This window comes from Ranitomeya imitator, chromosome 4 (genome assembly GCF_032444005.1).
Source record: "Ranitomeya imitator isolate aRanImi1 chromosome 4, aRanImi1.pri, whole genome shotgun sequence".
In the NCBI taxonomy this organism is placed as follows: Eukaryota; Metazoa; Chordata; class Amphibia; order Anura; family Dendrobatidae; genus Ranitomeya; species Ranitomeya imitator.
Genome location: NC_091285.1, coordinates 40,487,568 through 40,500,191, shown reverse-complemented (window position 1 = coordinate 40,500,191; position 12,624 = coordinate 40,487,568). Strand labels below are relative to the sequence as shown.

Genomic DNA, 12,624 nt, shown 5'->3' with positions numbered 1-12,624 from the left:
CTGCTGACAGATTCCCTATAATTTTGTATGAAATTTTTAATTATTGTCCAGTATCCCTCAAATAGTTTTATATTCCCCCCAAAGGACCACGCAAATAACCGGATCTATCTGAGTTTTATAACTATTCAATTCGAAGGTGCAGATAAGGCAAACATGTTTTTGGTCACTCGAGAGAATACATTCATAAAGTTGAATAATAGTAAAATGACAAAGCACCTTAAAAGTCAAGAAAAACATGAGATTGTTTCTATTAAATAAATGATTTAAACCAATTATTGAATGTAAGGTTGCTGGTGTTTCTCGTGTATGAAAGTCTTTATTTTTTAGCGTCAAGCTTTCCAAGCCATTGTGTATGTGGTTGGAGTGAGCGGTGTCGGCTTGGGGTCGGTGTTCCAACTTTCAAGCCCAATCTCTGTTATCATTGTATAGAGTTACAGATTATCAGTCAGATCTAATTGGTTATTTGTAAAACCATCCAATAGAAGTAGACCCTAGTGGCTAGTGACTGGCTCTCTAAATTATTCTACTGGAGCTTTGAGGTCCATTCTTGAGTCACGACATTCGGTAATCTGGTGTGTGGGTGGAATCCTGATAGTGTTCCAATCAGGGTTGGACTGGCTCTGGAAAGAACCAGAGGATGAGGTTGGTGACCCCAAAAATGTACCTCAAATGTTGAGTATGTGACATCACTGTTAATGTGCCATTCTTTGTAGAAGATGACCTCTACAAGATATAAAAATGAACAGCCCGTCAATGACACCAATAGGGCCGTGTAACTGCTTGTGAAAAATCCAAATCTGTATCATTTTGCTAAAGTAAAAACAATGTTGGAGAAAACTATTATCTGAACGATAATTTCGGAACACTCCTTTAAAGTTTTCCAATGGTTGTAAAGGTTACCTAATTTTTTGTGCTAAACTATGTACAGCATGCCTTTAACAAATTAGATTTGATACCATTTACAAAAATAAATGCAATAGAAAGAAAGGTTAACTTTCACATTCTAAAGCTTACCCCCAAAAATTGTACATACAACCCATAGACTTGAATTTTGTTCTCAAGCATCATTCTTCCTAGGTCTAAGATCCAACGAAAAGACATTTTTAAATTTGACCCATAAGTATGGTAAAATTTAAAAAAAGACAACCCTGTTGCAGGTGAGAGGGTAGTTGCTGAAGGAGAGGTATAACATAAAAAAATATACAATATTCGGAAGACTGTAGACAAGACATTCTGCAAACAACCCTGCTCCCATAATTTACCTCTAGAAGTGAATGCAAAAATAATTTGGCACGGATCAGTTTTGGGCAACATTTATCCCATGCAACAATTTGAGCCTAGTTAACATAGAAAAGCCTCCTCAATAAACATGTTCGACTGTTAGGTCACATATTGTTCAAAGGGCCAAATACTAAACCATAATGGGTTTGAAATTGACCAATATTCACAATTATCTATTCTGAATATGACATTGTCTCCGTTGATTGAGAAGAAAGTAGATGTTTGTAGGTATGCTCCTAGGCCATGATCTATAGGCCTATGAATTGTTTTGTATTTACAGCAATAAAACAAATCTATTCAGCAATGAAGCATGATGGTCAATCAAGAAAAAGTCATGGATGATCATCTCCAAGACATGTAAACTCCACCATGGACCACCACTGATCACACAAAGTTGACAAGAGCAAGTGGTAACCAGGGGGCCTGGTCATTGAACTGAAAGTCTCAAAGTCTTTTCCATTCTTGTTGTGTGAACATAACACCAAGATCTTAAATAGTTCGTGAGTATCCTTTGTACATGTCAAGACCGAGGATAGTTTTGTTTAGACAAAGCTTCGTGCCATCGTCAAGAGTTGAAGACATTTTCACCAAGGTCTTCTTCTGGCCTTCAACTTGTTAGGTGCAAGAACAAGCAAATCCTGAAATTTTTAGAGGAGATCTACAAACGGGACATTCTAAAACTCCACATCTTCACTAGAAAAAGTAACAAACACCACGTTCTGAGATGAGCAGTCGTTCTCTGGTGTTTTTTTTTGTTTAGTTTTTTTTTAATATATATATATATTTTTAGACATTTTTACACATTTATCATATAGCTATTTGATAAGCAGCCTAACAGGACAGATCACAGTTGTATCTAAAATGTAAACATGCCTTCACCATCTCATCTGTAGACTTTGTCAATTTTAGAAGCCACCATGCAGAGGACAGTAAACGTGAATGCCCCGTACACTAGGAAGCATCTTTCAACTAAGAGCTTTCCTACGAAAGATAATAATAAAGCAGTCACTGAGTTAAAATCAGAACCTGCACTACACTAGAAATAAAACTACGCTCTAAACCTATGAAAATGCAAAGAAAAAAAACAAATTTTTTTCCTAATTAATTGCTGAATATTGTACAAGCGTTAAAACGAAAGTTTCAAAAAGTTCAAAAAAGTAAGCAGTACTCTCGTCCGTCCCACTGGTGGACACCAAAGGAATACTCTGCTTTTGTAGTAGGTTTCGACAAATTAAAGAAAAAAAATCTTCCGTGATAACATATTGCAAATAGATTATTACAAGAAAGTGTTACTTCTATAAAAAGCATGCATATAATAGATCTCAAATAGAAATACAGATTTTCCGTCACACACTGATGTATTCCCACAAAATATATATATGTAAGAATATTTATATATATTCATTATTACTATAGCTTGCATTATCGGTCTGCGCTGAACTTTATTTTTTTTATTGTTTGTCCGTTCCGCACAACATTGCTTTATGTTGCTTTGCAGCTTAAGTACTATCGACCCTTTAGCTCTTAAATGAATTCTCGGAAATGATGCCGCAGCTGGGAGGCACCACACAGCAAGATATAGTCTGACATTTTATTGTTGTTTTTATTACTTTTTTTTATTTTGTTCCCTGGACTGTTGTATAAGGTTTATGTTGATCGGATGCTCTAGTATTTAAGGCAACCACAGCTTTCGGAATTTCAAAAATATCAAGTCCTAGTAAAATGGAAAAGTGACCGATGATTAATGATATTATAGAAGGTCTGTAGAAGGTCCAAAAAATAAAAGTTGCCTCCATTAAAAATGTTAGAACTTGTGCTTTTGGGTTTTTTCTTGGAGTATGAGGATATATTTAATGTGTTTTCTTGAAGTGATGGGATTACAGGGATGAGGATATGTTTAACATCTTTTCTCGAAGTGATGGGATTACGGGTTACAAAAACTTAGACGCAAGTCCTTTATTAGACGGGGTTGGTCGGCCTTTAAGGTGTTACATTATATAAATTGGTGTCCTCAATTTTCCAATAAAATATTCACAAAAATATCCAAATTATGATGGTTGGTTTTTATAGCTGCTGAGCTCACTGGACCAGCGTGCAATTACATAATTTCCGGAGAATCATAGACTCCCCTCTCTCTCTAACTTGGTGGGTGACCAGGAATGTGTTTAGGACACAGGCTCACACTCACGTACGTACACTCACACACTGTTCAATGCCACCTGTCACCTGGGGTATCATTTAAAGGAAAAAAGGTATGGATAGACTGACGGGTAAGAGAGGTGCATGGAGAGATAGCAAGAGAGAGAGAGGGAATGGGACAGAGGAACAGAAGACTGGTGGGACTTCTTCTGGTGTTCATAATTATTGTCCTTGACCAAAGCTGGAGATTCAGCTGAAAGATAGAACAAGATCATATTAACAAAAATACAACGACAAAAATAAACTGTATAATTTATGTTGAAATTTAAGCCGAGATAATCTTATAATAATAGACGCTAAAGGTAGCTACCGAAAAGGCCGAGAAACTACTAGTCAGGTTGACCTCATCCACTTCATAAAATATCATCTAAATTTGCTCAAAGAAGAGGGTTGCCAACTTTTTCATAAAAAAATAACAGCCATGTTAATATTTCCACAAAGAGGTATGGTTTGGGGGCATGGCTTCATTTAGAATTAGTGACTTTACACCAGTTACATCAGAGAGGTACAGATTTGACTCCATTTACATAAGCTATGCCCCCCAAACACCGCTAATCTAATGTGTTCGCAAGTAGTGCATATAATTCCTGCTTCAAAATGATCACAGACACTTTGAAAGGTTGTGAACTTGCTATATTTCTGCATAAATTTGACCTAAAACGACATAAGGTTTTCACACAAGTTTTAAAAGTGCATAAAGAGAAACAAATGAGTCAAAAATATTAGACTTTGTTCTTTTTTTTTAAATGAAAATATTCCCAAATTACATGTTTGTGAGTGGCAAATATATCTGACACTTTCGGATAAACAGGTGATTTGAAGGTGAAAGCAGAGTCTGATGTTTTCAATTAATGGGATGACAATCAGGTGGTGATCTATTTTAGCTAAAGATCAGGGAGCTATGAAAGCCTGATTCTTGTAATACACGTTTGTTGAATTGTATCATGGCACAAATAAAAGAGATTTATCAGGACCACAGAAAAAGATGTTGATACTCATCAGGTTGGAAAAGATTACAAGACCATTTCTAAAGAGTTTAGATTCCACAAATCCATAGCAAGACATATTGTGTACAAATGGAGGAAATTTAAGACCATTATTACCTTGCCAAGGGGTGGACAACCAACAAACATCACTAGAAGGGTAAGACATATAATAGTCTATGAGGTCACAAAGGTACCCAAGATAACATCTAAGCAACTAAAGGCCTCTCTCATATTAGCTAAACTATATTAGTGTTCATGAGTCCACCATCAGGAAGACATTGAACAACAATGTTGTGCATGCTAGGATTGCAAGTGGAAAGCCACAGTTCTCCCAAAAGAACATTGCTGTCCATCTGCACTTTGTTAAAGATCACCTGGACAAGCCAAAAGACTATTTGAACAATGTATTGGATGTTTGAGACCACAACAGAGCTTTTTAGTTTAATTGAAAAGTATTACGTTTGGAGAATAAAAACACTAAATTACAGCACAAAAACCTCAAACCACATGTAAAACATGGTGGTGGTAGTATCATGGTTTCTCCCTTTTATTCCGCATTTGGGCCAGGATGGCCAGGATGGCTTCCATCCAAGATAAAGCAATAAATTAAGTATTATGCCAGTAAAATATTATGTCAGGACATGTATCCATGGGCTGAATCTCAAGAGGACATGGGTCATGCAGCTAGACAACAAACCAAAGCACACAAGTCTTTCTACAAAAGAAGGGTCAAAGAAGAACAAAGTTAGAGTTTTAGAATGGGCAAGTCAATACTCACCCTTATCGTTAATCCACCTTAATTAATAAAATCCACCTTAATTAATAGAAATGTTGTTGAAAGACCTTAAGAGCACAGTTCATGGGAGAAAACCCACAAACAAAACTGAGGTTAAGCTGTTTTGTAGGGACAAATAGGCTAATTCCTCCGTGCCGATGTGCAGGACTGATCAACAATTACTGTCACATTTTCATGCAGGTTTTGCTGCACAAGAGGTTAACACTAGAAGCTGAAAGCAAAAGTTCACACTCACATACATGTCAAACTGGATAATTTTCCTCACTTAAAAAAATGACAACAACTAATATTTTTGACTATTTTGTTTGATTTGGTTTTCTTTTTCTACTTTTAATCCTTATGTGAAAATCTGAGGTAGTTTTAAGTCAAATTTATGCAGAAGCTTGCAAATACTGAATAATTTCACAAACCTTTAAAGCTCCATTGTAATTCAGACTCTAAAGTACATTAAAACTACAATTCCAGAATTTGGACTCTAGAATGTATATAGACGCCAAAGCTCAAAATAGTTAGTCACCAAAATAAATTCAGATCCTAAAGCCCTAAATAAATACAAACCCATGACCTGCAAATAGGTAATGGTAGTTCCCAAAATAAATACAGACCCCAGATTAGACACACACCCTAGAATAAGTACAAGCCCCAAAAATTACACAGATGCAGGAACCTAAAATAAATAAAACCCTAAATAAATAAGACTCCACGTCAGAACGCAAAGTAAATACAGATCCTAGATCTGAGCCTAAAATTCAGACCCCAGATTCTGAAATAAATTCAGATGTCAGACCAGAGAGCTCAGTTGAAATCTTAGAAGACAGATGCCAGAGGAGACCCCATAAACAAAAATTAAATCCCAGACCAGAAACCAGAATAAATACAGACTCAAGCCCAGACACCCAAATAAATCCAACCTAAGACCAGCCCCTAGTAAATAAAGACCACCGAATACTGCAGATCTAAGGCCAGAACCAAAAATAAATTATGTGCAACTCCTTCAACAACCCCTGGTCTAGAGGTGGCGTGGCAACGTTATGTACAACCAACAAAGCGAAAACTGATTCTGGCACTTCTGTTCCTTAGGGAAAAGTTAAGAGGGTAAACCAATAATACATTTTCCTTTTTCCTGTCTGTAAATACTTAATGCTTGAAAAAGAACAAAAGAAATAAAGGTTCTTACTGTGGGAGAACAGAAGGAGCGCCCGATCGGTGGAAATGAACATTTTGCCATTTGCCATCACGACGGTGCCAAATACATGTTTCCTCTGACTGGGCAGTGCGAGGGACACCACTGGTATCCAAATATTGAGTGATACGGATGTAGGCAATGCAGGCGGACTCGTCTCCCATCAAGTGGATATGGGGATTGAGGATGGTTGTATGAAGGGGTTTATTGCTTCGAGACCACACTAAGAAAAAGACAAAAAATATTATGTTGTTACCTATTTTTATACCTTTAGATTTTTATCCATTACAAGAACAGCTTGAAAACACGTATTCAACTTCTTAAACTGTAGGTCAGTGTAGATGCAGGCCAATTATAGTCGCAGGACTATGTTAAAGGGATTTTTTGAGTATTAAAAAACTAAATCTGGATTAACCCCTTGAGGAACTCTTTAGCTTGGCTTTGGACTGGCTGTGTAATCTCTTTCAATTAATTTTACCTGACCTTCCGGGTTCTTACCCGAATGTCCCTGACAACGTCTTTGAGTATGATTCTGTCCTTGGCAATGATTATCTGGTTAAGACATGGCTTAAAGTAGCACCTCAAGTTTTTTTTTTAAACTTTCAATATCGGATAGTTATCAGTAATGTATGTTAATTGGGTGTACTAAAATACCGATTGCCGTCTTCAGCTGTTCCCTCTGCTGCTCCAGCCCTCTTCTGCACATGACCGAAGTTGTGACTATCTGGTTTTCTCCAGTGTTGGCTGGGCAGACCAGAAGTCTCTTCTCAATGCAAGTCTATGAGACTCAGAAGTAGGCTCTCATAGACTTACAAGAAATAGTAACCATTTGTAGTGACTTCCAGCCAGTAAGAGCTTTGGTCACTAGATGTTGAAGGAGGATCAGAGTGAAACCGGAAACAGTAGAAGATGGGCATCGGTAAGTATCTTGCTACACACAGGTGCATACTTTAAGATGAAGGTGGAACTTTATTGGGTTTTTCTCTCACCTGGCCCCACTACTGTGAAGACGACCAATCTAAGGCTCCTACAGTGAAGACTCCATATAAAGGGGTTAAAGCATGAAAACCCGAGACTCTCTTAGCCTCTCCTAAACAGAGCTGGCTTTCCGCTGACAGATTATTACAATCTCCTGATGTACACCTCCAACCATTGTATCTGCTTAAGGGGAAAAACCTTTTAAATCATTTTTGCAATTGGGTTTTATTAAAAATGTTGCAGTTAACTTATTCTACAGCCAACAATGCGAAGGAAACAAAAAAGCCTGAAGGGGCAAACATTGCAAAATCTTTAGTGAAAGTCAAAAAAATGCAAACATTATTTTTAGCCCTAAATAAATGCATGTAAGTGTTAAATATTTTCCCCAAAGCTGGTAATAGCTTTTCATTTTTTCTGCTGTCAAACAAACCACTTATGACATTTAGAATACGTATTTTGCATACAATGCATTTATTTAAAATTATTAGCTTTCTTTATTACAGAAAGTTGACGGTAACTCACAATTTTCAAAATAGAATCGATGAAAGTCTAAACCCTCCACCAGGTTTCCCAGTGCTTCAGGTTCAAATGCTGTCATTCCAGGGTCACACATTTTACTATAAGAGACAGAAAAAAACTAGAACTGAATCCTTAAATAATGTCATGATGATGTAACATATCATTATGGAGAAGTTCTGCCAGTAAGAGAAGACCTGACTATCATGCCTAAAGTTTATGAGATTGTTGGACACCAAAATGTGTTATTATTTATTATATAGAGTTGGGCTAAAATTTTATAAAGATTGTCTGTGGGAATTTGGGTCACTCTGCAAACATGGAATTTGTGAGGTCAGGTCTTATCAGAGCAGCACCAAGAATAAGTAACTGTGTCCCAATCCCAAAGTATTGGACTTGAGCTGAAATGCAGCCATCTACATACACTCAAACTCATTAAACCATGTCTTGATTGACAGTGAATTGTGCATTGGGTACAATCAATATTGCTAAAAGTCTACAGTCATTCAATGTGACTGCAGACTTCTGAGTCCTCATAGCTTGTGCACAACAAGCAGTCAGGATTCTCTAGCGTCGGTGGTGAGAGCGGGTGTTCTTATGACCACAAGTATATGATTTGCATAAATGTGGTCACATGCCGACAAGACATGCCAAGCCTCTCTCAATGCAAGTGAAATGAGGCCGAGCTCGTCTAGTCAGAATGTGGCAGGAAGTATGCAAATCGCATACTTGAGTTCAGACATCTGTAGCTGCATAGAGTGAATGCAGACATGTATCAAAAGACTGGACAATCCCTTAAAAAGGTTGGCACCTTAGCGTCTAAATCATTAATCAGGTTTGTAACTTTTTCTGCCAAATTTCATTTTAGTTTTGCAATAAATGTAATTACAGTATACACTTTTCAGATGTCCATTGTTCAATAAATTAAGAGATTTGATGTCTCTTGATTCAATAAGTATGTCTGTCATGGGTTAAACGTGACGGAGAGGGCCCAGAAAACCTTGTGTCATGGCTCACTTCTCCATGGTGTCACTTATTCGTCACATCCTGCTCTCACACGTGACTTGGGGTTGTGCCTGCAAGGGTTAATCTATCTCCCCACTCTCAGTCCAGCATTCAACCGCTGTCCTATGCTGTAATGGGAGCATAAATCACACACCGACCCAGGCCACATACCCGCTCATACACGCTGCCACCACTCACCGAATACACGGTCCCGGAGTCTAATAATACTAATAATGTCTATCACTCATAAGGCTCACACACCTTAGGCTATGGATTCTTTTAGAACATGCAAGGTTCAACTTGTTAAAGTTTTATACTTTAATAACAAAAGGTTCAATGCTTACAATAAGAAAAAGGTATACAAATATGATAATAAAAAGACACACAACTTATGCAAAACAGTATAAAATAACAGGAGAAAACTTACAGAAATCATCTAACTGGTAGTTGCTTCTGCTCTCTGAGGGTAGGACAAATGTAGATTGGATCACACCAGCTTCTCAGGCTGACCCCATCACGTGAACACAATTCTCTGTCTGCAGCCTAAATTTATAAACTTTGGTCTGAGGTCAGGTTTCTAGACCGGCCCCCTAGGTTAATATCATAATTGCGGGCTGTTTGATTGGGCATGGCCGCTCTACTAATGAATATATATTATTTTCCTCTGGAGACACTTGTGAGATGGTTCCCAGGAATAGCTAACCTCAGGCCGCAATTAACATCTCCCCTCCAAGACCTAGGAGGTGCCAAATGTTCCCTTTCTTCTTGGCCCTAGCTAGTCCCAAGGAAGTACCTATTAGCACCTACATGCGACTTGCCTTCAGGACAGATGTTACATTATCACTAGTCACACATATAACCCTAGACATATGTCACTACACACATTTAGATATATATATACACATATTCCACCACACCTTGTGATGACAATTGTGTTGACTAATGCGTCTGCCGTCTTTCAACACTTTGTTAATGCCATTTTTAGTCAACTGGCAGATAGTTTTGTTGTGATCTACCTTGATGACATTTTGATTTATTAGCCTGGCCTATTGTCACAGCAGGTACATGTCAGACAGGTTCTTCAGATACTCAGACAATAAATTATTTGTCAAACCAGAGAAATGCTTGTTCTCAGTACAAGATCCTTCCTGGACCATTTCTCTGCCTAGCTGCCATACTTCATGTCCTCAGAACTACCAACCCTTATCCTGGGAGACTTCAACATCCCCATTAACAGCCCCACTTCCACATCTGCATCCCTGCTTCTATCACTAACCACTTTTCTAGGCCTGTCACAGCTCTCAACCTCTGAAACACACAAAAACGGTAACACCCGGGACCTGGTCTTTGTCCTGCTCTGTTCAGTCTCCTACCTAGATAACTCACCGCTTCCCCTCTCTGACCACAACATTCTATCCTTCAAACTCACAATTCCTCGCCCACCCCAGCACTCTCCAACCTACCACACATTCAGAAATCTACATGCTAGTAATCCTCACGCACTTTCAGACTCCCTACACTCATCATTGTCCACAATCTCTTCTTTTTCCTGTCCTGATCTGGCTGTACATCACTTCAATGACACTCTTAGACGCACCCTTGAACAAGTAGCTCCTCTCACCCTCAGAACCTTCAAACACAGAGTGAAACAGCCCTGGCTCACATTGCAAACCCGATTTCTCCAGTGATGCTCTAGGTGTGCTGAACACTTATGGAGGAAAACACGCACACCAGAAGACTTCATACACTTCAAATTTATGTTAAGGATCTATAACTCTGCCCTTCACCTTGCCAAACAGACCTACTTCACCACTCTGATCTCCTCACTATCCAACAACCCCAAGAAACTTTTTTACACCATTCACTCCCTCCTCAGGCCAAAAGCACCAGATCCTATCACAGACATTTGTGCTGATGAAGTGGCCTCCCACTTTATAGAGAAAATAGATAATATCCGTCAGGAAATCCACTCCCAGACACCAAGTGCAGTGACTCCCATCCGTCTCTGTATCTCCCCTGGCTCATTCTCAACATTCGATCCGATCACAGAAGAAGAAGTCTCCAAGCTCCTCTCTACTTCTCGTCCGACTACATGCACCACCGACCCATTCCCTCACACCTCCTCCAGTCTCTCTCTCCAGTCATCACAACTCACCTAACTACAATCTTTAATCTCTCCCTCTCCTCTGGCTTTTTCCCTTCCTCCTTCAAACACTCTATCATTACTCCATTACTAAATAAACCCACCCTCGACCCATCCTGCACAAATAACTACAGACCGGTCTCCTCCTATCTTTCTGACCGCTCCTTCAGTGTTCTGTTCTCTGGCTCCACTTCATCTCCTCTTCCTCTCACTGTCGGGGTACCTCAGGGCTCAGTCCTTGGCCCCCTTATCTTCTCCCTCTACACAGCCCCAATTGGACAGACCATCAGCAGATTTGGCTTTCAGTACCATCTTTATGCTGATGACACACAACTATACACGTCATCCCCTGACCTCACCCCTGCTGTACTACAGAACGCCACTGACTGTCTGTCTGCAGTCTCCAACATCATGTCCGCTCTCTATCTGAAACTCAACCTCTCCAAAACTGAACTTCTTCTGCTCCCACCGTCTACTAACCTCCTTAAATCTGACATTTCCCTCACCATGGGTGGCACCATAATAACACCCCGGCAGCAGGCGCGCTGTCTGGGTGTTATGTTTGACTCAGATCTCTCATTCACCTCCCATATACAATCTCTTGCCCTCTCGTGCCGCTTACACCTAAAGAACATCTCTAGAATCTGCCCTCTTCTCATCATGGAAACAACAAAAACCCTCACTGTCGCCCTGATCCACTCCCGCCTGGACTACTGCAATGCTCTATTAATTGGCCTCCCCCTTACTCGATTTTCCCCTCTCCAGTCTATCCTTAATGCAGCAGCCAGGGTTGTCCATCTAGCTAATCATTACTCGGACGCATCCGTTCTTCGACAGTCATGACACTGGCTGCCCATTCATTACAGGATACAATTCAAAGTACTTGTTCTCACCCACAAAGCTCTCCACAGTGCGGCACCCCCATACATCTCCTCCCCCATTTTGGTCTATCGCCTAGCCGGCCGCTGTGCTCTGCAAATGACTTTCGACTAACCTCTACACTAATCCATACCTCCCACTCCCCACTCAAAGACTTCTCCCATGCTGCGCCAATTCTCTGGAATGCTCTACCCCAAGATATTAGGACCATCCACAATTTGCATAGTTTTAGGAGCTCGCTCAAAACACATTTGTTCAGAGCGGCCTACCACGTTCACTAATGAAAGTCATTTTATGTTTGTGTGTGTGTGTAGCCCATTCACTATCTCCATCTATCCCCAACCCCCTGAAGATGGCTGGACCATCATTGTAAATACATCATTGTCAATACACACCTGTACTTTGTATCTCCCCCACCTCAATGTAGATTGTAAGCTATCTTGAGCAGGGTCGTCTTATTTTGCTTTAATTATTGTATTGTTAACGTTGTTACTTATGACTGTTGTGTTTGAAACTGTTAAACTGTAAAGCGCTGCGGAATATGTTGGCGCTATATAAATAAAGATTATTATTATTATCCATTTTCTGGGTTATTTGTTATCATCCACCAGTTTTTGCATGGATCCAGCGAAAGTTCGAGTGGTACTGGATTGGGATC

At 39.4% G+C, this 12,624-nt stretch overlaps 1 protein-coding gene across 3 annotated transcripts in view; it reads right to left on the bottom strand.

Annotated features, from left to right (window-relative positions):
• Window positions 1-2,050: 2,050 nt before the first annotated feature.
• Window positions 2,051-12,624, bottom strand: part of CAMK2A (calcium/calmodulin dependent protein kinase II alpha) — a 219,340-nt gene continuing 208,766 nt past the window's right edge. Inside the window, exons 16-18 of one of the 3 annotated variants that reach the window (XM_069763577.1) lie at window positions 7,946-8,040; window positions 6,440-6,668; window positions 2,051-3,673 (exon numbers count right to left, since the gene is read on the bottom strand). In XM_069763577.1, the coding sequence (XP_069619678.1) occupies window positions 3,670-3,673; window positions 6,440-6,668; window positions 7,946-8,040 (328 nt within the window). In that variant the 3' untranslated portion in view covers window positions 2,051-3,669. Of the gene's footprint in view, window positions 3,674-6,435; window positions 6,669-7,945; window positions 8,041-12,624 lie in introns of those variants that run through there. The other 2 variants (XM_069763576.1, XM_069763578.1) reach the window with 2 other exon arrangements.